The 27,772-nt window shown below is 43.3% G+C and overlaps 1 protein-coding gene across 1 annotated transcript; it reads left to right on the forward strand.

Annotated features, from left to right (window-relative positions):
* Positions 1-501: 501 nt before the first annotated feature.
* Positions 502-26,487, forward strand: LOC126048082 (ovostatin-like). Its single transcript, XM_049822572.1, has 35 exons — positions 502-623; positions 1,151-1,334; positions 1,662-1,818; positions 3,268-3,320; positions 4,226-4,246; positions 5,297-5,465; positions 6,024-6,108; positions 6,922-7,033; positions 7,426-7,540; positions 7,758-7,867; positions 9,583-9,741; positions 10,092-10,319; positions 10,835-10,892; positions 11,398-11,543; positions 12,668-12,817; positions 13,369-13,539; positions 13,845-13,977; positions 14,589-14,685; positions 15,186-15,414; positions 16,709-16,832; positions 17,178-17,296; positions 17,748-17,799; positions 18,593-18,676; positions 19,574-19,750; positions 20,255-20,336; positions 20,802-20,958; positions 21,344-21,418; positions 22,452-22,617; positions 22,889-23,109; positions 23,702-23,917; positions 24,337-24,461; positions 24,794-24,884; positions 25,465-25,533; positions 25,963-26,068; positions 26,420-26,487. Exons 1-35 carry the CDS (start codon positions 502-504, stop codon positions 26,479-26,481), a joined length of 4,425 nt encoding a protein of 1,474 aa, XP_049678529.1. The 3' UTR covers positions 26,482-26,487.
* Positions 26,488-27,772: the final 1,285 nt, after the last annotated feature.

Consider the following 27,772-nt stretch of genomic DNA (forward strand, 5'->3'; position numbering starts at 1 on the left):
CTATGAAGCAAGGGAAAAGAGAGGCCAATACATTTTTTTAACCAGAATCAGGTGTCAAAGGATAGAAAGTTAGTCTACTTCACCCAGACTGTCAATCCAGATGGTAAATTCCAGTAATGATGGGGAAAGCCCTCAGATGTTAATCTTGTTTGACAGGCTTATTCTGGTTTAGGGAATTTTGTGCTTTTCTGTGTTGTGCCCAGCCTCACTGTAAAAAGCAAAGCCCCTCGCCCTGAAAACAAGACCACTGAAGACATTTTGCGCAGACATTCAGAAAAGTGCAGTAAAGTGTTACAATCTGAAGACAGTGGGTGGGTTTAGGTTGCAGTAGGATTAGGGGAGGTTCTTGCAAGCAGTAGGGTAGACTGGGATCTCCACCCCCTGCTGCAATTATAAAGGCATTAACATCTAAGGAAGGAGCCAGGGAGGAGTTGAAGGGCCGACTCCTTCCCTCTGGAGTGCTTGGTGAGGAATGTTGCAGAGCTGTTAAACTAGTAGGCAATGGATTGTTTCTTGGGAAGAGAGCTTATCTCTTTCTTCTATCTCCCAGTGAGAAAAATGTGGCTGAATTTTCTTTTGGCTATTCTTCTCCTTCATGTAACGGCTGCAAAGGAACCTGAACCGTAAGAACTACACTATTGTTACTAATAGTATTCATTATAAGGCTTTAAAGACAGTGCTAATTAGTGCCACTAATTTTACTTTAAATATTAAATACTGCCGTGACTCATCTTTTATATCTGGAGAGCTAAGTTAAACTGGAATGTGGATGGCAAGTGAATGGTTCTCATTTAATATGAAGCTGACCTTCTGCCTATTGCAGAACTTCCATAGAAGTTGATGTGTGTGTTCAGAAAAGACAATAGCAGTAGTAACAGCAGGTGCTTTGCTAAAAGCAGGTGAGTCCAGGACTCAGATAAAGGGCAAAAGGGCAAGATTTGGGAGCACTGGCAGAGCTGTTTGGGGAACCTGGGGCTGGGCTGGTTGGGAGCTGCAGGGCAGGACTGAGGGGCACTGGCAGAGTGTCCTATATTTAATCTAAGCTAATCAGTGGGACTCAATAATAACAATGCTTTGTATTTGTTTCATCCTGTTGAGGCTGTTTCTCCTTTCTCTATGATGTGATCACTTTGGTGTTTGGATCTCCCAGGCAGTATGTCCTGATGGTGCCTGCTGTCCTCCAAACTGACTCGCCGGGTCAGGTTTGCCTGCAGTTCCTTAACCTCAATGAGACAATATCCGTCAGAGTCATCCTAGAACATCGTACTGTTAACACCACTATTTTTGAGAAAACCATGACAGCAAGCGATGGTCTACAGTGCTTCAACTTCACGGTAAATTAATTTTAATTATGTCCCAATGGAAAAGGAATGTAAGGATGGACAAGAACATTAGAGCAGAGAGCACAGGAGAGGAACAAACAAAGGAAGAAATAAGACTTGTTGAAGGAAAAACAAAGCAGAGGAGAGATATGTTCTAACAGACAAGGAGGAATTTTTAATAGATGTAAGAAATAAGAAACGTTATGGAAGGCGATGAAAGTGGTAGAAGTGAGATGGGTGTCTGTAGGAGCCCAGGCCACAGGTATAGCTGTTCAACAGGGTCTGGAGCAAACTACTTCAAGACTAGCAACCTCCCCTTGTTCTTCTGTTTCCTCACAGATTCCTCCTGTCAGTTCTGCCCCACTGGCTTTCATCTCCTTCTCTGCCAGGGGTACCACAGTCAGCCTAGAAGAGCGGCGGTCAGTGATGATCTGGAACACAGAGAGCATTGTCTTCGTGCAGACAGACAAACCCATCTACAAACCAGGACAGAGTGGTGAATATCTATTTGGTTTATAACATCTCCCTTAGGAAACAGTTTCTTCAGATAGAATTTCTCTGCTGAGTGTTTTTCAGACTGAGCTACAGTCTAGGCAGTTTCTTCAGAGCTTCTGTTAAAACCATTACAAGTATTTACTGTGGATGGCAGGAGACTGTCATCCCATGGTCTCTGTTATTTCCTTTGTCCCTTCCTCCCAGCTGACAGAAGAGGGAAGCTTTTACCGCTGCTGTTTCATTACTGGTGACAGGTCGAGAGAGTGAAAAGAGGTGATTAGATCACTACTTAAGTGCCTGCCATAAAACAATGCTCCCACAGTCTTCTGTCTGTGATGCTGGTCAGCATCAAAGACAGACTCAAGACCAAGAGTGAAATCCATTATTTTAAAATGAATTATAAGTTTAAAAAGACAAAATAATGCTATTTACCTTCTGGGTTCTGATGGGTTTTAACTTTATATTTTCGTGTTGGTGTTTTTCCTGCACTTATACTATTCCCCTATCCGTACTTCTCATCTGGCCATCGAACAGAGTTCCCATGTATGCAAAGATCCATTCCATAATTCACTTCTAGGCCTTAAGGCTTCTAGCACACAGCTAGAACACTGTAGGAAACACTACAAGAATACTTCTCTCCTCCAGAGGCCAGCCAAATAATGTAGCTGTTAAACTGCATCAGCTATAATTTAATTAGGGATGAGTTCTATCTACATAGATACATAGCATGAAGGAAAGCTTACCAATCAGAATTTAGTGCCACAAAGGTGTCCACTAAACAGGGCTTGATTATTTGTTAAATGGTTTAGTTTTGAGGTTGGGGAAGCAGTAGACTAAATTAAATGATGAAAAGATAATGCTTTGTAAGGACATTTTTGAAAAATGTTTTTACTTATGCAGTAACTCATTGTTGTCCTTTCAGTTTTTCGCTTGTAAGAAAAAAAAAAAGAAAGTAAGGCAAAAACCTGTACAAGATGAGAACAAACTGAACTAAGAGGAATTACACTGCATTAGGAAAAAGTGACACTTCACCTAGTTCCAGTAATATTTGGAACTTTCATATGTTCAAAGCAAAAACCCCTGCTTTAGAGATGCAGAAATGAAAAGGAGCAAATTTGCCTACATCACGCAGACGGCCGCTGAAAGAGTTATGGCTGTCACTTGAGAGTGCCTGACCTGCACAGCAGTTCTTACTCATTCAGTCATCCCCTTTCTCTGAGGTTAAGGAAACTTTCATGAAAGAGCGTGAGAACTTGGTGCTGGGGAACAGTCCCCTCAGCAAAGTCTGTGTAGGATTCTTTTACCTTCGGATGCATTTTGTTACCTGCATCCTGTGCAAGTGGGACTGTTAGGAGACCCAGTGAAACTGGGAGTACTAATGAAGGCAAAACATCATGGTCAGCCAAAAAAACTACAGCTAGTGCTAACACACTGTTCCTTGCCTTTCCAGTGATGTTTCGTGTTGTTGCCCTGGATTTCAATTTTCAACCTGTTCAGGAAATGGTGAGTGACCAGTAATATTCCCTTGTATTTAAAATAGCTGGGAGACAACCTCTTCTCAAATTTTAAATAAACAGTTGCTGTGGATAAAACGAGATATTGCAGAGACTAAATGCCAAAGAATTAACATGATTTCCTAAGGTCATGCTATAATCCACCCTTATGTTAGGGTCACAAGGAAGAGTGCAAGTGTGTAGCAGGTTGGATTCCTGACACGGCACCTCCTGCTATTGCTGGGAAAGAGGCTCAAAAACCCCTCCACTTTGTTGCTGGAGACATTATTTTAGCTCTGACCAGAAAGCCCATGGTTCAGGCTCCTGCTATTACTATTCAGCAATTGTTGCTTGCAAAAATTGGTAAGTCATCCACCTGGTACTTTGCCCGTTTTAGAAATGGGGAAATGAAAATGAAAGTTGGTACCACAATTGTTTATCTCATCAGAGGCACTCTTTTCATCGCCAGCAAGCTGTCTTCATGCTTATAGTACATAAGCCAAGAGGCAGAAGGGTCTTTACTGGCCTCCTCTCATGTGACTGTAATGCAGAAGACAGCACAGTGTTACCAAAAGAGCTGGTGCTAATAAGCAGAGTAAGGATATAAGATCAAAGAAATCCAAATCACAGTTTACGTGCAACTCTCTAACTCTATTCACTCAGCTGCTCTGGGACTGCACTAAATTCAGTATGATCGGAAACTGCCCCAACATTCTTATTTAATGTCTTCCCTTTATGTAATCTTCTTATTGAAGTAAAACTGCCATTAAACTGATTAAAATAAGAGATGAGGATCTCTGATTACTGGTATTATATTAATTATTGGTTATACATTTCTCACAGTCCTGGGGAAAAATAATTCGTGTTTGTTCAGCCACCTAATCTCTTATCCCACTTTGTCTTTTCCTCTTTCAGTACCCTTTGATTGCAATTCAGGTAAGATTTTTTTTCTCTCTGTACTGTATTACACATCTAAAAATAAAATCTAGGGCATGTGCTTACATCAGTTTGTATATGTCTACACACAGCCAAATCTTGTTCTTGAGTACACTGGCAGAAATTAATAGAAACTTCATAAAATCCTAGGATGTTGTTTGAGCCTTACTAACATGAAAAGAATATCTATATTCATTTCAGAAGTCAAAAGTTGTACCGTTCCTATGCCTGCCTTTGAATCCCCTCCACCTCCTCCAGTTTGCTCAACTTATTTGGAGGTATATCTTTTCATAACACAAGTGCTGCTGAAAACTATGAAGAACTCTAGGCCACGGATAAATTACTAGCTATGTTAGCACTTCCATGGCATTTTGTGGTGATTTTTAAAATAGCAATCACAGTCCATGTCTAGATAGCATTCTTGCAAGTTTTCTTTTTTTACTGTGAAGTCGGGTGACTTTGTTTTGTTTGCCATGAAATATATATATTTTGAGCTCTATGTGTGTTTTCTGCAGTCAGTACTTTAAATGGTTCAAGGAAATGGTGTGAATGAGTTTTCTTTAGTTTAACTGGTATAACATATACTGAGAGGCAAATGACACCTCAGTGAATGCAGAAGAAATGCTTCCTTCCTTCTTCTGGCAGCTGAAAAAAAGCTGGGGTTGCTAAAGGCCAAGATTTGTGTGGGATAAGCTCAGCTGAAGGGGAAGCACGAAGAAGAAGATTTTCTTTCTCACCCCTCTTGACAAAAATTAAGAGCAACATATAGCAAGGAGAAGGGAAGAGCAGTATTGTGCAACTTCCCCTCATGACTGAGACCAATACCAAGGCTGGCAGAGGATGCCTAAACCTGAAATCAACAGATGAGAATCTAGCAACATTAATAATCAGAGTACAAAAGGCATAATTTATCTCAATGCACTTGCATTAAGCAACTTCCCCAATGAGTTAAAGCAACTTGCCCTATTTTCTTCTTTGTTTCTGGTTTTGTGTGCTAGTAGCAAAAGATTTCCAAGACAAACTGTGAGTCCATATTCTTTTTTTCTTCAGGATCCACGGGGCAACAGGATCTTTCAGTGGCAAAATGTGACGTCAGAGATGAACATTATCCAGATTGAATTCCCACTAACTGAAGAGCCTGTCCTGGGGAACTACAAAATTATTGTAGCAAAGAAGTCAGGAGTTAAAACAAATCACTCATTCCTTGTGGAGGAATATGGTAAATGCTACCCATTGATTTTATTCAGAGTAGAAAACACTATTAGAAATGAACCCCTATCAATCAACCCTTTTGACTGTTAAAAATTTAGACAGCTTCCTAGCAAATGCAACTTCAATTAGTTGTCATTAAGAACTGGAGAGGAAAAAAAAAAAAAAAAAAAAATCAGTAAAATGCCAAAGAAGAGAAATTAACTATTTTAGCCAGGAAAATAATCTGCATAACAAATCAATAAGTTGATTGCAAATTTCACTGTGACAAACTAACCTTCTCCCAGCCACATCCACAAACTTTGTTGGCCAAAGCTCTGCAAGGCATCTAGGCATCACAGGATTCACCACAGAAGTCCTGATTTCTCCTCAAAGCTTTGTGGAAATTCTTTAGTGAGCCTTTGCAGGTCAGGCCACTTCTCAATAATTGTGGCACCCCAGTTCTGAGATCCCATTCCATCTGTGACTAACACTGATGATATATCCTCATTTTCTCTTTTCTCTCAGCAGGGCCTGCAAATTTACAATGTGCCACTGTTGGTTTTTTCCTTTTCATTCTTTGTCCTAGTGTTGCCAAAATTTGATGTCACAGTCACTGCACCAGAAAGCCTTACAGTCCTGGATTCAGAGTTCACAGTGAAAGTCTGTGGAGTGTAAGTACCAGGTACAGAGTGGTTAGAAAATATGCTGAAGAACAAGAACTTCCTAAGGACTGGGGAAAGAGACAGGGCTTAGAGAAGAGACCAAAATAAACAGGGCCTCAGAAGAGGTTGGTGAGGGTTGACTTGGTGGTTGGAGCTTTCGTTTGCTTGTGTGTTCATCTCATTTTATTGTATGATTATTCTCTTCCAGCTGGTGTTTGGTGGGTTGAATAAATCTTTTGAGAGGTTGCCTGCTAAAGTAGGATGTGTCCACTCCCAACAACCCACTTCAGAGGGAGAACTTCATAAAACAGAGCACTGTTAAATTCTAGCAGGGGTCTTGGGGTTCCAGCTGTCTTTAACTCCCCCTTCAAGCTTAGTCCTTCAGAAGGACCTTGCTTACTCTAACACCAAGATCTTGTAATTTAGAATCCAGGGTTGAAATCCTAGTCCCCTTGAAGATATGAGGAGTTTTGCTTTGATTTCAGTGAGTCTAGAACTCCAGTCTAAGCTGAAGAGTGGAGACAACGGTCATAATTTTGTTGGTAGCTATGTCTGTCCCTCATGCTTATAGAGGTATTTATTTTTATGTTTAAGGTGTGTTTTTTTGTTCATGAGTTTATGGGTGAAATAGAACTGATTAATATTTCAACTTCTGAGTTATATTATCTTTTTGTAACAGCAGGAGAATTAGGAAAAAGCCTGTGAAACTATTCCATTCTCTGGCTTCCCAGCTCACTGCTCTTCCTGGATCTATTCCTGCATATATTAGCTTAAGTCAGTTTTTCAAGTGTGAGCTCATGGACTTTTTTCCTCTTCCCCTAGGTACACCTATGGCCAGCCTGTTGAAGGAAAAGTCCAGCTCAGCGTGTGCAGGGATTTTGATACATATGGGAGGTGCAAGAAAAGCCCAGTTTGTCAATCATTTACTAAAGATGTATGATACATAATTAATATTCCTCTTTGTGCTTGTCCTCTCTCCTGTGTTCTTGCTTCTCTCCCTTTGCTCTTCACACTTTTCTTTCTCTCTTTGATGCTTCACTTCACTCTACTCATCTATTTGCTGAGATCACTAGCTAGGAATTCAGGCCACTTCATTTCTCTTCTCGGTTTCCTACAGGCCTGAAGAAGGACTGACATGTTCCTTTTTCATGACTCTCAGTTTCTCATGTGAAAAATGTAGACAGCGATGTCTCCATCAGTCCTGTACAAATCATGTTAAAAGGAGTGGGAAAAGACTTCACTCACTAAAGAAGGGTTCCCTGTATTGCCAGCGTCCTTTGAAAGCTGTGAACCTTGGTAAAAGGATTTGTCTTCTTCCCTTTCCAGCTGGAGACAGAGGGCTGCCTCTCCCACGTTTTCAGTTCCAACATCTTTGAGCTAAATCGCGTTGGTTACATGAGGAATCTTGATGTGAAAGCCATCGTCACAGAGAAGGGAACAGGTAATCCCTTCTAGACAGTCAGAAACAGCAACAGTGGTGTGGTCAAAAAGGAGAGTAGGAAATATTCAGCCTCTGCCTGCTGAGTACAAGGATGTTTTCCTGAAGAAGAAGATCCATTTTTGTAAGCACAGTGACCACCTCCAGGCAAATGTTAATTCTGATGAAGCGATATGCAAGACAAAGAATATCTTCTCTTGACTCTGGACATGTCTTACAGGCCTGCAACTTACAGCCACTCAGTCTATTTCCATAACTCGGGTGATGAGCAGTATACAGTTTGAGAACATGGATCGCCACTACAAAAGAGGAATTCCTTACTTTGGACAGGTAAGCAAGGGCATAGAGAGCTTGTATTGAAGATGACTGACAGGTAATCAGATGACAACAGTGATGGGAACATTTGGGGGACTGTTTGGGGTGAGGGGTGTTCTCCCCAAGCTTCTTTCTTTACATACAGTGCCCTATTGGTAATTCTGAATACTGAAGAGTATTAGTTTATTCTGAGTTTGATTGTGCCAGAAATACTTTGAATCAAAACAATCCATTAACTAGCATTTTTCTAACTTGCATTTTAAGCTTGATATAAATCACTGCCTCTCCCTTCAGAACTGACAATCATATGCCAGCCAGAGATGAATAAAAATACTGGGGGATGAGGGAAGAAAGAGTGAAGGGAAATAAGGAAAAAATCAAGGAAATAACAATGGTCCCCAAAAGCTTTTTTATTATTTTATGTTTCATGACATAACTCTGTCAGTGGTTTAAAGGGCAGGGATAAACCTCTCTCTTTCCTTCAGTTCACCTTTTTTCAGTGAGGAAAGGATAAGAGGATGTCTTATCAGTAGCACTGAAAGGAGAGAAGAGATTGTCTTTCAAGGATTTTTTTTTCCCTTCTGGAAGACGTCTGTATAACTTTCTCACCTGGTCCCCACTCCCGCTCCACTGTTCAGACTGCTGAGCACCTTACCACCCCTAACTGGAGGATGAGGGTCAACAGGCTCCCTGGGATGATGTGCCACAGAGAATTCCTCAAACACGCACATTCCCACACACGCTAGAGGTTAAACATGCTGGAAGACATGTGGTAGAAGGCTGGGATCTCACATCTCAGAGATAAAGCCTCTGCTGCTGGCTTCAGGCAGCTTCTTTGCTTTTGTGCAAAAAAACACCCCTCGAGGGTCATATCAGGGGAACTATTGCCTGGAAGGCACTGATACTCATACTTTCTCAAAATGCAGCAGATCCCAGTCCCTGTCCCAGTGCCGTCACATGCTATTCACAGTCCTTCCCTGCACTATGAAACATCTGTTGCTGGCCATATGTTGTATGCCTTCACTCTTGTTGTATTCAGTCCCACTGAAGTCAACACCCACCTGGACACTTTTAGTTCACTATCGTTATTTTTGTTTCAAAGATCATTCATTTGTCTCCATGCTGTTTCTGGACAGTGAGGATAGTCAGTCTCTTAAGTTTGTATTTAATATACTACCACTTCTGCCATCTTTTTCTGGAAAAAAAACCCTCAAAATTAATGCTCAGTTCTAGCAACCTAGAATTTACCTAATGGTGTCTGTTATTTTTTATTTGTTCATTTAACACACAAACAGCAGAGTCAGTGGGAACAGATTCAGAAAACTGTTCAAAACAAAGATCTGGAAGAAAGGCTTTCCAACACTGAAAATGTCAGCAGCAGACTCTCAAGGCTAAAAAAGAAAAAATGGAGGAAAAGAAGTATGTCTTTAAACGAGAAATGTGTAGTCAGAAGGGACTGACCAGGGAAGAGATGAGACATAAGAAGCCCCTGCTCCACAAGAAGATGTTATCAATAATGTGGCAGATGCTGAGGAAGCTCCTGCTCCAGACCTCTTAAGATAGCTGAGATAGCTGCCAGAAAGTGAAGAGGGACATTTCAGTTCTTAAGTATTGCTTTGAAGGGAGAAGAAAAAGCAATTCTGCTGTGTGAAGAGCAAAAGGGTGCAAAACATTAGTATCTACATACAGAAAGATAACATGCTGAACCTGTCTCACATTCTCTTCCACAGATCAAGCTGGTAGACAAAGACAACTCTCCTCTTTCCAATGAGGTTATTCAGCTATTTGTCAATAACAAGAACACAGACAACTTCACCACTGATGATAATGGCATTGCAGAGTTTAGCATTGACACGTCGGAAATGTTTGATCCTGAGATCAGTCTGAAAGTGAGTACGAAACAGAGCTGAATAGATAGAGATGGCTGCTCTCAAACTGAACCCAAAAAAGATGGGATGGGGTTTGAATTCTGGTAATAAAAACGTGCTTTCTCTGGTTTATTTCATGTTCTACAGCTCTCAAAAATTACTATAAAAGAAACACCTGAGCTGTTGCAATGCAATGGCTTGCTGCAAGGCTGCAAGACCATTGTGCTGCTTTTTCCTTTCCAGTTTGGCTTTAGATGCAATTCTTAAATACATGCATTGTGTGAACTAATCATTCTGATGTCAGTATGTGATGATTTCCCTAGTGACATATGTTTGTTTTCCGTTTCTTCCCCACTCCCTCTCCTGAACAGGCAACTTATAAACCCAGTGACCAGTGCCACTTGGAAGGTTGGATAGAGCCTTCCTACCCTGATGCGTCTCTCTCCATCCTGCGCTTCTACTCCTGGACTAACAGTTTTGTGAGGATTGAGCCTTTGTGGCAAGATCTGAGCTGTGGGCAGAAGAGGATGATCACTGTGCACTATGTCTTGAACACAGAAGGATACAAGACCATCAAGACCACGAACTTCTACTATGTGGTGAGTGTGGGCTTGTTGCTTGGTTTGCTGAAAGGGCTTGACCAGTCAGCTCTCTGGGAGTCCATTCACAGCAATTCTGGCAGCTTTTGGATTGCCAGCCAGCACAATGGGCAACAACCCAAGGACAGAAACAGCACTGACGTGGTTTGGCAAAACTACCTGCTCAGGAAAAATGACCCCCCTTCTGGCCATGTTACTCTATTTCATAGTAAGGAACCACCTTCATAATGTCTCAAGCCAGGGTTCTTGTCCCTTCCCTCCAAGAAACGCTTTGTGGTATTCTCTGCTTCCCCCTTCCCTTCCTTTTCCTTCTGCTTCCTGACCAGTGACAAGGGCCCCAGCAGCAGCAGCAGCAGCAGTGGCAGCATCCAGCATGCCCTAAGGCTGATGTTTAAGCATTTGAAGCCATCTCAATGTACATGACTTTATTGCCCTGTCATGTATATTGAACTTGATTGCTGCTTCCTCCCTCCAGCCTCTACCAACCCATAAATGTATTGCTCTTCTCTGCACAGGGCATGGCAAAAGGCAAGATTGTCCTTACAGGGGAAATTAAAGTTAATATCCAAGCTGGTAAGTTAAGTTGCCAATCCATGTTTCTGCATTAAAAAAAATAAAATAATAATATTGAACTGAGGACCAAGGCAAGACTTCCTGGGTGTATACAGCAGTTATTGGGAGGGCTGTACCTCTCTCTGACCGTGCACGTGTGCATGGTACTAGCACTACCACTAAGATCACTATAAAGTCAGATTTAGTCGAGCAACTAGTTCATTTGGTATGAGTCAAGAAGTAGTGTCCTGTAAAGATCTTCCCAAAGCACAATGCAGGGAATTTGGAGTGCCTGGTTAGGGGTTTATCTGAACCTGGCCACATGTTCAAACCCACAATAAATCTGAAAGCATCTGGACCTAAACCCAGGCATGTCACCTCCTGGCAAATCCGGGATTTTTCAGTTTATTGCCTAAGTACAGATTGCTCCCCTGACTGGTGCAGATATATGCCAGTTGAGGATGGTTACTACTACAGCAGATCTTCGTGCTTCTCTCCTTATTGGTCCCTTTCTCTCTTCTAACAGACCAAAATGGCACTTTCACCATCCCACTTGTGGTCAATGAGAAAATGGCTCCAGCCCTTCGGTTGCTGGTATATACCTTACACCCTGCCAAGGAGCTGGTGGCAGACAGTGTCCGCTTTCCAGTTGAGAAGTGTTTCAAAAACAAGGTGAGAGGCACTAAGATACAACAAATCTTACCTGCTGTCAGATAAATACAAATTCTCTGTGCACACATTCACAACACATTTCCAGTTTTATTTCTTGTTTACCTCCACTTCTCTCAACACTACTCTCTTCATTCTCCTTTCTTCTCTTTGGCCTTATGTCTCTCCTCTACTACCACCTCCTGGCCTTATTGTCAAAAGGTAAATCTTCTTTTAACATTAAAAACTACTTTTCAGGAAACCCACGCTACTCCCAGATGGTTCCTGCCTCCCTTGAAGTATACTAGTGTCCCATTTAGTTTAGGCTGGAGTTTAGACTAGTTTAGTTTAAACTGGAGTCTGTTTTTTAGCATAGTGAACACAGTTTAACCTTATTCCACTTCACTATTTAATCTAATTTGTTACACTTTTTTGTTGAAAAAATGCAATTTGGGTTTACCAGAACTAAATACATGCAGAAAAGAAAGCAAAAATAGCAATCTGGGGTTTAAGTTTTCCTTCCATATTTTTTCCACTGGTACATATTCATTTTTCATTTGTCATTTTGAAATCAGATTTCACCATTAAGATTTTTCTAATCTTCAGCTCCTAAAAGCTAAAAAAGCATGAAACATTAGGAGAAAACAAAACAAGTGAGATTAAACAAAATGTTTCCAGTTACCTGATGCGGTCCTCCCCTCCTATTTTTTCCCCTCTTATCTAACACAAATGTGAGAGAGATTTTCCTCTGAATAGATTCAAAACAGAATCTGTTTTAAATATTTGCTAAGATGGCCCTAATAAAATTATGACTCGCTCACTGTAATGCTTATTACATATAGTCTGTGTCATAATAAGATTTGATTTGATAATAGCAGCAACAGAATCACACTTTATTTTAAATCACTGGAGGCAGGCTTCATTTAAGCTATCACAGGAGTCTAGGCGTGCTTATTGCCTAAGCCCCCCTTATAGCGGGGGCCTGCTCAACAGAGGCAGTGGAGACCAGGCATCCCTCTCCAGCAGAATATCTGTGCTGTAACAGAACAGCCTTCTACTCTCCTTTTTGCCCTCCATCCACACAGAGACCCAGGGAACCCCCGAGCAGCAGGGATTAGCCATACCAACATCTGTCTGATACGTTTCAGGTCCGGTTGCAATTCTCTCAAAAGCAGATGCGCTCAGCTGCCAATGTCAGTTTAGTCATTGAAGCTGCTGCCAACTCCTTCTGCGCTGTGAGGGCGGTGGATCAGAGCGTGCTGCTCCTCAAGTCCGAGACGGAGCTGTCTGCAGAAGCGGTACGCTGCCCAAACAGATGCTTTGTCTCCTTCCACTGATTCCTCCTCCTCCGTTGCAGAGTCTCTCCACTTGAGTTTGTTAGACTGTGTCAGGCTTCCTCTGGTTTTTGCATGTGCTGGTCATAAACCATCTATAAGAGGCAATACACAGCTCTTGTTTCTTGGCAGCTGGAAGTCCTCTGCCATGTGGGATTTGGTTTAACCAGTGACTCGTCTCTGACAGCACGACCCTCTGGTCTGTCAGCCGCTCCTCCTGGCTTTGTGTCATCAGCAAACTTGCTGAGGGTACGCTCTGCCCCGTCATCCAGATCATTAATGAGGATGTTGGGCAGGACTGGTCCCAGTATTGACCTCTGAGGCAGAGCACGAGTTACTGCCTTCCAGCTGATCACCACCCTCTGGGTCCAGCCGTTCAGCCAGTTTTCAATCCGGGAAACAGAGCATTGTTTCGAACAGGCCAGCACCTCAGCTCTGGCGATTTGCAGCACATGACGGTGTAATCAGAATTGATCTTTACACACACACGTTTTGTGTTTCCTTCCCCCTCACAGATATACAGCCTGCATCCTCTGCAAGACTTTCAAGGCTACATCTTCAATGGGCTCAATCTAGAAGATGACTCCCAAGACCCCTGTGTCTCGTCTGAAAACATCTTTCACAAAGGCTTGTATTACGCACCTGTAATGTCTGGATTAGGCCCAGATGTATATCAGTTCCTCAGGGTAAATGTCCTGTACATTACTTAAATCTGTTGAAGTGAGTTTCCTCTTATGTAGCTTTAGATACTGCCGCAAATGACACTGTTAATAAAACTCATACACAACAAAATCTCCTCGTGGACGTCCATTCTTAATTGATTCTGGTACCTACCGAGATTTTCCAGCATGCACAAAGCTCCCACGAGTCTCTGCATAGATGTCTCCGGGCATCTCTGTGGTGGAAAGGCAGTAATGGGAAAGAGGGAGGAATGGAATAAACCTCAGCTGCAGTATGCTTATAGCTAACACCGAAATGTGTTTTTTTACAGGACATGGGCATGAAATTTTTTACTAACTCAAAGGTTCGGCAACCAGTTGTGTGTACTAGTGAGATTGTAAGACCTCCACCATATTTCTTGAATGCAGGATTCATGGCTTCTACACACCATGTCAAATCATCAGGTAATATAGGGGACAGGAAAAGAGATTTTATTCTTCTCCTTAAATGAAGTGGTATTCATGTGACATGGACACGGACAATACTCATGAGGCACATTGGTATTGATACTGAAGATTGGTCTGGCACAGAATGAGATGCCTTAGGATAACAGCCAATGCCCAAAAAAGCCTTTCAGGTCTACACTTCTGATCCATGTCCACTTTCATGCTGGGAAGTGTTGGTAATCGGTTGAGTGTCACACAAAACTAACACTGCTGACACTGATTCCTTTCTGACCAAAGCTTCTTTGAAAAGACAGTGCTACAGTGTGGACAGCAAACTGATCTAAGAGCCAAGTGGCCTGAGTTCTAGCCCTAGGTCTAGTGCTCATATCTGGAGACCAAAGCACTTCAAGCAATGTTTTCTTTCTTTGTGATACCAGGTTACACCTAACTCAGAGATACATTAGTGGCATTAAGTGATATTGTGTGGCATTGCCAATAGTCTCAGTTAGAAAGAAATGGGTAAACACTAATCGTCCTTCATACTGGCCCATGCATATTAAAACCTGTCCTTTATGGGAGTCTTCATTATATGAATGAAGTTTGACTAAATTTCCATTATCTCTTACCAGCTGAAGTTGCTAGAGAGGAACGGGGGAAGAGACTCATCCTTGAGACTATTCGGGAATTCTTCCCTGAAACTTGGATTTGGGATATAGTCCTAATTAAGTGAGTACTGTTTCTTCCCCCTCTTTGCCTTGTTTTAAGAGTTACTAAATATGTCCCCTGATGTCCTGCAAGGTGACAATTCTTTGCCACCTCTTCTTACCTTTTGGCCTGGAAGACCTAGCTTTTTCAATCATCACCTGACTACCTGCCCTACTCTTTTCCATGATAAAATTACCCTGTCCCCAAAGACATCTATTCCCACAATGTGTGTACCATGAGTCATATTCCCTTCCTAGGAAGAGGGACACCTCTATTTAAAATATGGGTCTGCAAAACAAGAATTCCGAGGTTTCTTTCCAAACTCAGGGAAATGATGGGCAAAACTTTTAAATGGGCTTTTCTCAGAAGATTTGGGTGATAAGTTCCAGGGACATTTTGATGTAGGATTTCTGCAGACAGAATAGGGGTAGTGCTGATTTTCAAAACCCATTGCCTCTACTGAGAAGCAAGGTATATGAAACTTACCCTTTCTAAACTCATCCCTTATCCATTCCTATCAGCTCTACTGGAAAAGCCAGTATTTCATACACCATCCCTGACACCATCACCGACTGGAAGGCCAGTGCCTTCTGTGTGGAACAGTTGGTTGGATTTGGAATGTCTGTGCCTGCCACCCTGACAGCCTTCCAGCCTTTCTTTGTGGACTTGACCTTGCCATACTCTATCATCCGAGGAGAAGATTTCCTGCTTAAAGCCAATGTCTTCAACTACCTTGGCCACTGCATTAAGGTGGGTACTTCTGCCCACATTCTTAGACCTCACCCCATCTCCAAAGAAGCTGCAGCAAAATTGGTGTAGAAGATTGGATCTGTCCCTCCTCTTGACTGATGTACTGCTCATTCCGTCTGAGGATAGCTTATACTGACTGGATTTGTCCTCCTAAACCACTAGAAAGTAGAGGGAGATCTGTGCGAACTGTGACTAGTATGGGTGTATAAGCAACTGTCTCGAGATCCATAGAGGAAGGAAACAAGTGCAGAGTATTCACGGTCATACAAGCCATTGATGGTTTTAGTGGGGTCTTTTCTTTAGGTTAGATGTGAAAGTGTGAAGAAGTCAAGGGCTTGTGCTTGCCAAACAGAAGAAAATGGGAAGAGCAAGAAGTGGAAAGCAGACAAACCCTTCTTCTCTGGGGTGAAAGTTCCCAAAAGTACCAAAACAGGGAGCACAAAAGTCTAGTACTTGCCCTACAGAGTATCTGTCCAGCTAGAGGCTCTATTGCTCCCAGGCACTGGGGGACTGTACTCTCAATAGTCAGTACTTTCTGGGCAAAATGGCTCCAGACCACAGCTGCACTGCACCTCTGCATGGTGGGAGCTTACACATGGTTTAAAGTATACTTAAAGAAAGAAAAACAGGGATCTTCTGTTTGGCTTCTTGTTTCTTATGCTATATCTATGAATCCTGAAAAAAAGAGGCAGGTGTAGAGTCTAGATTTCTTACTGCTTGATTTAAATGCTGAAAATCAGCTCTCTAGTCTCACAAGGAGATCACCACCAAAGGAAGAAAAATCAAGACACAATTTAGGAATGGGTTTTTTCCAAACTCCGTTAACAGTTTGACCTAACAAAACAAAAAGGCCTAGGGTTTTAAGATCCCAGAAAAAAAAAAAAAAGATCTCTGTTATTGAGGCTTTTGTCTCTTAACCTTGTTTTTCAAGTGTTCCTACAACAACAGAGCAAACACTCATCAGTGATTTCCTTTGCAAGTTAGTTCAAAGCCATTAGCACCAGGTCAGCTGAAGATAACTCAATATCCTGATCAGGAATCAGATGTATGCATAGGATATTTAACGTCTCAATGGAGGATGTCATGAGAAGCAAGAGGGAATACTGTTAAGGTTACATCTGAGGGACGATTCATCTAACGCCTTAAATCTTAAATTCATCCCAGGCCTTAAATCTGCTCTACGCTGTTAACACTGGACATAAACAGAGACTATCCCACCCCCCTCTAACAATAAAGCACCATTTGCCTATGGTGCAAAATCTTCACCCCATCACACTTCTCTTTCTGTTCTCAGATCAATGTTTCACTGTCAGATTCCCTTGATTATGAGGCCAAACTCATCTCTCCAGAGGATGATGTATGTGTATGTGCCAAAGAAAGAAAGACCTATGTCTGGAATATTTTCCCCAAAGAAATTGGTAAGTGCCTTTGAATCTAAGTGATCTTCTGCCCTGAGATTGATACTAATCAATTCATACCTCACCTGGAAAACCTAATCCTCTTCCAAGCTGGAGAACTTGGTCCACCACTGGTCTTTCCAGCTGTCTGGGCTAAAGAGCTCCTCCACAACTGCAGCGTGTTCATCATTCCCATTTTCAGAGATCAATTGTCTTCCCATATGCCTCACCTAGAGTGAGTGACCATTCATTATGTTGCACTACTTAAAATCTGTAGATATTCGTTATCAGATGAAATTTCTTACTTTAGCTATCATTCTGCATGATAGAGGTCCATTTTTTTCTCCTTTTCTGCTACTATTTAAGGTAATGTAGTGTTCAGCATTACTGCAGAGACCAAGGATGATGACGCTTGTGGAGACAAAACACCCAGGAACATCAGTATTGACTACAGGGACACCCAGATCAGAACACTCTTGGTTGAGGTACTGCTGACAGCTCTTACTCTTTGCCCTGTCCTACCTTCCATGAGGAAAGAAAAACGCAGCAAAAGTACCAAAAGCAAGTAAAAGTTTTTCAGGTTCCCTAAAAGAACTCCTGGTTTGGCTCCACCTTCATCTGGCTGGGACAGGGTTTGGCTGTTCAATCTAAGACCAAGTCCCCTCCCACCTGATGTCCTCTTCCATGAGGATCAGTGGGTGTTGGTAAGTGCACGTCTCCCTCATGCAGACGAGAAACTGGGAAGGAGGGATTCCATCCGATGGGAACTCCCTTTTAGTAGCAGCCACATTAAGTATGAACCTGGAAACTGTCGCTTCAACCCAGCTGTCTTATGACGGGAGGATGGGGCGGGGGGTGGCTCTTCTGTAATTGCGTTTCTTCTGCATGCTTTGTTCTCATCCACTGCACGTGTCTCTTCTTCCCGTCGCCATGCAGCCTGAAGGCATCAGAAGGGAAAAGACCCAAAACTCCCTAATCTGCACAAAAGGTAAGGCTCTTATATACTGCTGTCCTGAGAGGAACTGAAAAGAAGGTTGGAGTTTGCACTTTTTCCTGCACTGCTCATTGAAACTGTCCCTCCCCTTTTCTCCGGAGTTGCCCAAATGGCAGCTTGTGTGTTACAGTTCAATTCCCTGCCATGAAGTTCCTGTGTGATCTGGTGCACGTCACTTAGGCAGTGTCTGTGCTGCTGTCAACAGTGCTCAGATGCTGAAGGAAGACTGCTATGAAGCAATCAAAGGGACACGACCTTCTTGTGCAAAATCTGTCCTGCATTTCGGGCACTCATGTTGACTGCTGTCCTCTGTTCCAAGGATAACACCAGCTTGCAGCTTTCCACTTCTAGTGGGAATGGGAGAGGGAATGTAATGTTCCCTTCCACACCGTCTCAGTGCTGACAGCAGTTCCCAAGGTTTCCTGGAAGTTCTGCTTAAAAGAGGCACAAAAGCAGCCCTGACCCTCACCAACCAGCTCTCCCCACTGTCTCACTGAAGAAATCCCCAAGGTTCACAGAACCTGTAGGCACCAGCCTTACCCTGTTCAACTGATTTCTGTTGAGCAATGACAGTTACTGCACCGTTTGGTCTGTGTTTTCACAATTTTGATTTTGCTGTTGCTGTGCGCCCTTCTCTCTTGGTGTTCTTGGTGACAGCTGTGAGTTTCTGCCCATTGCTGTCTCTCGTGCAATTTTGCACTGTGCAATTTCTACCAGGAGCATTTCACTGCTATAACCAGTGTTCCTATACAAATGACCGCAACACACTTAATATTTTTCTCCACAGATGATGTGATTAGTCGAGATGTTGCTCTAGATCTACCTACAATTGTGGTGGAAGGATCAGCCAGAGCTTCCTTTTCTGTCGTTGGTAAATATATAATTAATAAGACATAAAAAGAAAGAAAATGTAAAAATATAAAATGAAAGCTTTTTCAGGATTCAGAATGTGAGTTTCCATTGCTTGTGTGGGAAAGTTTTGCTCAGAGACTGATTCTCATATTGTCCAGCAATGTTCTTTGCTGCATCAGAAAAATGAAGTTTAAATATTGGTCACATCCATCTTCACTTTTCTGTTTAACCTTATTGCATTTGAATGTTTTGCTCTGAAGTAGCACAGTTCTGACTTACGACCTCAGCCAGACTGAAGCCAGTACGGCTTTTTTTCCACTCACCTAGCTGCAAATCAGAGATGCTAGTGGAATCTTTTCAGTCTTTTCCTGAAAAGGACCTGGACTTGGTTACAAGACTCACTAGTCATAAAATCTTTGGTTTGTAATGATGATGATTTCAGCTCATTCCAGAAATCCCTTGCTGGGTCTGTGCTATCTTTCCTAAAAATAACAATTTAGAGGTGGTGTATGATACATCTGCATAACCAATGTCTCTTTTCAGCATTAGTTGTTAATTCTGCAATACAGGGTTCACTGTAGCTCTCTGGGCTGTTGCCCTTCCCTCCTCTGGAAACAGAAGCTTCCTGCAAGTTCTTTTCATTTCTAATAGGAAGTATCTGCTTGAAGTGGCACTAAAATAGGTAGTGTTTCTGGTATGGGCAATTTAGACTAAGTAAGGAGAGGCAGGGAAGGGATTTCTTTGTTGACTGCAAAGCAGAACAGAACAAATCACTTGGCACTGAGAGCTTCATGCTTGTTGGAAAGGCTTGCAACCCCAGCTATGCTTTCCGTGACTCTGCCTACGAAACAGATATTAAGGTTTATTTCAGTGGCCATGAGTGATGCTAATCCCCCCAGCATCTCTTCTTCCCCAGGTGACATCATGGGCACTGCCATGCAGAACCTGCACCAGCTCCTGCAGATGCCATTCGGCTGTGGAGAGCAGAACATGGTCCTGTTTGCACCCAACATCTACGTCCTGGACTATCTGAACAAGACAGGGCAGCTGAGCGAGGAGGTCAAATCCAAGGCCATCGGATACTTAGTGAGCGGTGAGAGCTTTCAGCTTCCCTTGCCATGTATGCCGAAATTCCCACTGAGGCCCAGTGAGCAGAAGCAGCAGCATGGTTATCCCAGCAGTACGGCACAGCTCAGTGACCCCAGGGTCTGCTCTGATCAAGACATTTGTTATCTTTCTACTTTATCTTCTTTCTTTCCTTAACCTATTTTTCTGAGACTCAACTGTCATGTTTCCTCTGAAGTTCTGTCTTTCAGTCCCGTTCTCCTTTTCCACTCAGGCACAGCACGTATCCTAATCCCATTAGCTTAGTTGGAGCACAGAGCTGATAGAGCTCTGCCTATTCTGTGACTCAGTGTTTCTGCAGGACGAGATGTCCCATGTTCCCATCTAAGCTCCCTCAGGTCTCCCCTGCTGCTTGATAGATATACATTGCCTTTCCACTCTTTCCCACTGTGGTTTCACATAATTCTGATAGCAAACAGAATAAGGTTTTAGTTTTAAATTAGGGAACAGTTCCTCTTCCATATTTTTGCAGGCTACCAGAAGCAGCTGTCATACAAACATCCCGATGGGTCCTACAGCATCTTTGGCACCAGAGATAAAGAAGGGAACACCTGGTGAGTGACTGGGAGCAGAAAGGGCTCACAGATGAATTTGCATTGAATTCACATGATGCAGGTAAGAGGCATCTCAGATGTACAGAGCTGGCTAGGACTGGGACTCTGCAAGTACTGAGAAAAACGGCTCTCCTCCCCCTGCCAGGCGGGGTGCAAAGAGAGAAGGTGATCCCTAAAAACCAGGCTGACTTTTTGATTCACAATTCTGCTGTCTCCCATGAAGCCCAATGCACTGCAGCGCTCTGTAGCCAGGATCAGCCCCAGAGTGCCCGGGACACTTTTCCTGTGTCCCATCTAGCTACTATTCCTTTAACTCCCCTCTCCTGGAGGAGCACACAAGAAGAAAGCATGCCACCAACATGTTGGCTGTAACTCTTCATCCTTATGCATAGCATGAATGGGAGGGATGACTTTTTCTGTTCCTGCTTTCAATGCTCATCTCACAGCTTCATCTCTCCCTTGCAGGCTCACTGCCTTTGTGTACAAATCATTTGCACAAGCTAGTCACTTCATCTATATTGATGACAATGTCCAGGCTCAAACCCTGATGTGGCTGGCAAGCAAACAGAAGCCAGATGGCTGTTTCCAAAGTGTTGGGACACTCTTCAACAATGCCTTGAAGGTGGTAGAGAATTACTTCTTGGTCAAATTTCTTTTCATTAAGAACATGCTTTCCCATTACTCCAAATGCCGGTCCTCTGCCAAGGACTAACTCTCCACACCTTACAATGACTATTTTCAGCTCAGTCAGCTTCCCCACACTGTACTTTACATCTTACGAGCACCTGAGGTAGGGTTACAGGACCTTGTAACCTTGAAGGAGTGATGTTTTTTTGAGGTGATAGCAATGGGCTTCTTTTGATTTAAGAGCTATGTGTGTGCTCTCCTTCCTTTTGGACTGCCTCCAGAACTGGTCACAGCCTCCCAGCTGGGATATGGCAATTTATATTTAAAGACTTCTTACCCATGGCATTCACTGATTATTCCTCTCTCCGTGTCCTTTTCAGGGAGGAGTAGATGACGAGCTGTCACTTTCTGCCTATATCACCATTGCCATGCTAGAAGCTCGGCACTCCAGCTCGGTAAGGAGACCTTCAGCTGCTGGTATTCAGCTGGAATTGGTCCCCAGTTGTTGACTTGGCTCCAGTGTCTGCTACAAATTGTCTAGGTAGTAAAGACAGAGAAAGAGAGGGAGAGAGAGCTCCCAGGGAACACGACCCTGCTCTGTACCTGCACTAGTTGCTGTGATTGATAGAGAAGTTCCCCATCTCTGTACCTCTTAAACCACCAGTGTTCAAGCAGAAATTGCACAGACCTCAGTGGGATTAGATCTTCTATTTGAGAGACCCAAGACTTTTAGTGACTTTCTGATAAGAAAACTTGACAGGTAGTAACCCCCACACTATGGCTTAGCCTCAAACATGGCTCACTCAAGAAAGTAAGTTGTTGCAGGTAAATCCATAAAGTCTACAAATGGAACTAAAAGCTATGTTGGAAAAACAAAGGTCCATCAGAGTGAAAAGCCAATCTGTCCTTTTTAAAAAGTGGCTAGTACAAAGGAGGCAATTGAGGAGATGTTAGTCTTCAACATATGAGTTTCTCTGCCTTCCATTTGTCATATCCTTTCTGAGGACCTTCCTGATTAGAGCATTAGTGAGGACACAGAGTCAAACTGAACATTTTTTTACTTCGTGTAAACCTAGCACAACACCACAGAATTAAATTAAAATTACACCAGAGTCACTGATGATAGAGTCTACTAGGTTGGATTTGTTCTAGACAACAGACTTTTGACTATGGAAGTGTAGTGTGAATTTATTATCATGGAGGTAAGCAGAAGGAATTAGCCGTGAAATAAACAAAACAGCCTTCTGTTTATAGACTGACGTCTTCAAGAACACACTGAAAAACTACTTGATTTGTCTGATGTTTCCTCTGAAGTCCCTCCTTAAAGAATTCTCTATTCTCTCTCTCCACTATACAAACTGAAGTCCCATTCTCATTGCTGTGGTAGTGACAGGATGAAGAACAGGTTTAAAGGAAATAAATGTTTGGCCAGGTGAAGACTACTGTCCTTAATTAGACCCATGGGTTGTTTTTTTTCTTTTTTTAAAGTATCCTGTAGTCCGAAATGCCTTTTTTTGTCTGGAGACTGCATCTGAGAAGAATATCAGTGATGTTTACACTCAGGCACTCATGGCCTATGCTTTCTGCTTAGCTGGCAAGGCAGAAAAATGTGAATCATCCCTTAGAGAGTTACAGAAGTCAGCAAAGGACGTTGGTGAGTTTCAGCCATTTTGGGAATTTGGGAAGTGGGAAGAGGGAACAGATCTTACTGATGGTACGCAGTCTAACCTTGACAATATTGAGAGTACAGGCTCATGAACCAACCTCCACAAATAATCTATGGAGTTAATACACAGCACATCTGTTGCTCTGTAGAGAGTACTTGTGAGAAAGAGGCCAGGACACATCACGTCTCTGAGGCATTATATAGCAGTGACACCCATAACCCTTTTTGGTTGCTCCTCACCCTCTTTTTGTTTATTCAGGTGGCTCACAGCACTGGGAGCAGGAGGGCAGGTCCCCATCAGAAAAATCTCCCTCCTTCCTTGACCATGCCCCATCAGCTGAAGTTGAGATCACCAGTTACGTGCTGTTGGCATTGCTCTATAAACCCAACCAGAGTCGAGAGGATCTCACAAAGGCCTCAGGAATTGTGCAGTGGATCATCCGGCAGCAGAATCCCTATGGAGGTTTCTCTTCAACCCAGGTGCCAAAACTCCCTTCCACTCCCCAGCCAGTGCTAGGAATTGGGGCACTGGTTCAGGGTCTCAGTGGGCCTTTGACGACCTAGTTTCATTTCTCTTTTGTATCTGCCGTCTCAAACACACACAGACCAAGCCTTTCTCTTAGAGACATCAAAATATTTCCCCTCTTCTTCTTAACTGTGGAAAGGTTAAAGCCATATGAGACTAATTTTACTAGCAACAAATACAGATACTTGTGTCAGGGACAAGCCTAGAAAACACCAAGTCACAGCTGTTATATGACCAAGAAGTGCTCTGCAGTTCCATAAAAAACACATGCTTCACCACTATGAAAAGCTCTAGAAGTGTGCTCTAGTGCTCAGATTTTATGTTCTGAGACTTTCATATGAGTAAAGAGATTTCTTTCACCCTAAAATTTACATGCCAGAATGAAATGGCTCCTTATATATGGGAACTCTGGAATTATACACAAATTCAGTGTTTCTTTAGACAGGATGAAGCAACTGTGCTTCATATTGGAACCGTCACTTTGATCTGCTCCGCACTAGTCATGCCGTGTAGCTAATTGTCTTTTATTATTTTCTTTTCCTTCAGGACACAGTCATTGCTCTTCAAGCCCTCGCTGCTTATGGTGAGGCCACCTACAACTCTGTTACACAAAATGTAGTCAAAATCACTTCCAAAAAGCCTTTTGAGAAGGTATTTATTGTCAACAATGTGAACAGGCTCCTGCTGCAACAGACTCCCCTTCCTGAGGTACCTGGGAAATACAGCCTAACAGTGAATGGCAGTGGATGCGTACTTATGCAGGCAAGTGTCTGCTCTCCTCTTCATTGGGTCTCACATTCTGCATACAATACAGCCGTGGTTTTGATGATTCTCTATCCGACTTCTTTTTGGGTTTCCTAATTATTTGATTTCCCTGAACTATTTAAACACTCTTTTCCCCATCCCACATTCTGACTCCTGTGGAGTCACAGCATGGGAAAAAAGAGTCCTTTCTGATCAGCAGCTGGTTTCTCTCTGGGAGGTGACTCTGGGTACAAGCACCTTCATTGTTAAGGAGTAGAAGTCATCCAATGTGTCTGTCGTTGATGTAAGCAAGGATCTTCCACATAAAACCAAGAACAATACTGCCAGGAAACTTCACCAAGTCTGACACTTGTTTTTTGGAATGCCAAAAAAAACCCTTGGCATGCTTGAACAAAAGGGTTTTCTTCCTCTTACAGACAGCACTGAGATACAACATTCACCTTCCAGAGGGGGCCTTTGGATTTTCACTCTCAATACAGACATCAAATGCTTCCTGCCCATCAGATCGACCAGCAAAATTTGATATTGTCCTCATAAGCAGGTAACGAGCCATCAACAAACCAGATGCACAGATGACAAGACACACAGGGAAGGTGATTGCTCTGTATGTTCAGTTCTGCTTATAAAGTCAAGAAACATGAGCTGATCAATGTGTTGATGATATCCCAAAAGACTTTGTGACAGTAACTGGTGGTGGTAGCACATACTTGGCCCCTTCATGCTAGGGGCCTCCCCAGTGTCTCCCATCTGAGCCAGTCAGATGGGGGATGTGATTCACGCCAACCTCCCCATGCTGTACGAGGCCAGAGGCAAATAGTTGAGGTTTGCGTCCCCAAGCTTGCTCCAGACTGACAGGGGCCTCTGTCATTTCAGTTACACTGGGAAGCGCAGCAGCTCCAACATGGTCATTATTGATGTGAAGATGCTCTCTGGCTTTGTTCCTGTTAAGCCTTCCCTGGATAAGGTAAATTATAGGAGCAAGATTAAACAAGTCACCCCAGGGACAAAGGAGAAGACTGGTCATGATGAAAACGGAGGCCCGGTTAAGCATCATTCACCGACAAACCCTGCAAGGTGTTTGCGTGGCTGCACTGTTCTCATTACCGGGTGGAGGGAATGGCCCGCAGGAAGCTGCGAGCGCACAGACCTTCCCACGTCAAAAACTAGGAAGGGTTCCAGCTGAGCCTGACCAGCTGGCAGCTGCAACTGGGAGCTGGCACTGCCTGGGTAGGGAACGGATGGGAAATCTGCCAGACTGGTTCTGAAAACTATACAACACCGGAGTCAGACAGCATTCCCCAAATGAACCGCAGTGCCTCTTCTGCGCTTGGGAAGTGCTCGTACTCCCTACTAAGTCAGGTGGCAGGTTTTGCTCGGTCCTCTCCATCTATTCAGCAACGTTTGGACTCTAAGAATCAGCTGCCAGCCCTTGATGCCTGGCTAGGAACAGAATGAATGCCACAGCCATGCAGTGGTAGGGTCTGAGGTAGCACTTGTTTTTTAATGTTTATAAATATATTTATCTCCATTTCCTTGTTTTAAAGCTCATTGACAGTCATAGAGTGATGCAAGTAGAAAACAAGAAAAATCACGTTCTCCTTTATTTGGAAAATGTAAGTTCTGATCACTGTCTATTTGATTTTCACAAAGGGTGCAAGCAGCATATAATAGATGAACCTACAGTGTGGTACATAATGTTCATGTCTGAAATGGGAGGGGTTGGAATACCAGACTTTTTTCATCCTGACCACCAGGACATCCTGGAGAATTAAGCTCAGTCCTTTGGGACATTTTTTCCCTCTCTGGCAATAGGATGCGTAATAACTGCAGAATCAGGTAATACAAGCAGGATAGGAAACCTACAACTCTTCAGTTTCACTTTGGACTGTCCAAACGTATTTCAGATAATGGATGTCCCACATCTGTATGTGTGCCCTCAGTGGGATTTGGAATATACAGCCTATCAGTTACCACCCTGGTCTGCTCCAGATGGTGTTGGACAAATAGAAAGACTCATGTGATCCCTGTCCCTCCATTCCCAGATCTCGCAGAAGAAAAGGGAAGAAATCACTTTCTCAGTTGAGCAAGACTTTGTAGTGACCCATCCCAAGCCAGCTCCTGTGCAGATCTATGATTACTATGAAACAGGTAGGTCTGACTTTAACCAGTATGAAGTTTAGGAGAGGGACAGGGACAGCAGAAACACTGTGTGCATTAAGGAAGACCCAGAACCAGCCCTCCTGGGACCAGCACTCCTCTGAACTCTATCAGGATCTGGATCTAGTGCCAGGAGAGAGACTTATTTCACTTTAGTGGGCCTGGTCTCATGCCCAAGGTGACAAGTGGGCATGACTAGAAAGTTACAAAAATGCATGTGCCAGAATGAAGGAGATTTCAAGGAACTCCAGCTTAAGCGTGCGTAGGGTATATCCACCTCCAGGGAAAGGCACGGGAATTAGTCTCCAGGCTAATGGGAACATTTCTTTCCTTCTGCTCCAGAAGAGTATGCTGTTGGTCAGTATACGTCACCTTGCAAAGAGGCTGTTGCAGAAACGGACTAATGATTAGAAAAGGTAAGTGAAAGCCAGAAAAAACCCCAAGCAAGTAAGAAGGTGAAGTATAAAGCAGCATGAGCAGAGGGATTGGCAGGGTGAGTAGAGCAATAACTACTCTCACAGAAATGGAGTTTTCGGTCTCCACCAGGCTTCTCAGGGAGCAGCCAGAGACACTGGCCAGATCCTGTCCCATGACACATGCTCAGTGGACTCCAAGTGGAGATCACGTTGCTGTTCATGGGAAGAGCTCAGCCTCTAGGATGAAAGCCAACGTGCAGAATAACGGAGAGACTGGGAAATACCTTCAGAGTTCCCTCAAAAACATCGACACTTATCAAGGAATAATCTACCTACAGCCACCCCTGAAAGCCTCCCCTCTGAAGCCTATGCTTCACAGGCACAGGCAAGGGGCTTCACATGGACTTACAGAAACCCCTTCCTGGACAGTTAAATTATCTGAGGAGAACACTTGAGGTGACATGAGTCATGGAGGCAGTGTGTTGATTAGTCAGAGGTACAATGCTGTCTTGCTGTAGGGGAGGTACAGGTCTGTGTCCTGCTCAGCACAGCAGATATGCTGGCTGTTATCTGCTGAGCAGTTCCCGAGAGGTACAGGCACAGCTTTCTGCCGGCCCTTGGTCCAGCTTTTGTCTGTTTTGTACAGAAGGGGCTGACTACCCTGTATCCTGAAACCGTATTTTATATTCTGCAGCTGTTGGTTTGTTCTCACTGAGGTTATTTTCTTTTGGATTTTCCCCTGCAGGACCATCATAAATGTTGAACAAGTGGTCAAGCACCCTATTTTCTGCTGTCATTAAGTCCTGGAAAGGGCCATTTCACCTTACTAATCACAGTGGGAGTCTGTGACATCGTTTGAGCTAGTGTCTGATTCTCTGTTTTCTTCACGGCACATCTCTCCAGATCTGTGTCATAATCACGTATGCTTTTTGGTCAGTAAACCTCCCTTTTACACTGTGCATTGGCTTTTTTTCAGTGTCACAGAACAGACATTTTAATGACAGTCCGCATGTTGTTGTTGCTGGCTGAGGGAGGATGAAGAGAGAAACATGTCTATCTGTCCTGCCTGCAGCATCCAGCCTCCTTTCCCAGCTACAGCTGATAACCACTGGCAACTACTGTAATATGCAGCATGACCAGTCCCTCCCACCTCCAGGGTGCAGGACCCATTGCCTGTGGCTTCTGAACAGCCCCCTACCTTTCCCCAGCCCTGCCAGGGTGCTGCCTCTGTCCCTGTGACATAAAAGTAGGGTTTTATGTATGGACATCACGGACTGAC

Source organism: Accipiter gentilis, chromosome 18 (genome assembly GCF_929443795.1).
Source record: "Accipiter gentilis chromosome 18, bAccGen1.1, whole genome shotgun sequence".
NCBI lineage: Eukaryota > Metazoa > Chordata > Aves > Accipitriformes > Accipitridae > Astur > Astur gentilis.

What these genes read in the sequence shown, in the direction of transcription:
- LOC126048082 (XM_049822572.1), top strand. Translation starts at nt 502, where the DNA reads ATGGATTGTTTCTTGGGAAGAGAGCTTATCTCTTTCTTCTATCTCCCA. An exon ending in CGTCACAGAGAAGGGAACAG is followed by an intron (nt 7,541 to 7,757) that starts GTAATCCCTTCT and finishes CATGTCTTACAG; the next exon opens with GCCTGCAACTTACAGCCACT. An exon ending in AGAAGTGTTTCAAAAACAAG is followed by an intron (nt 11,544 to 12,667) that starts GTGAGAGGCACT and finishes GATACGTTTCAG; the next exon opens with GTCCGGTTGCAATTCTCTCA.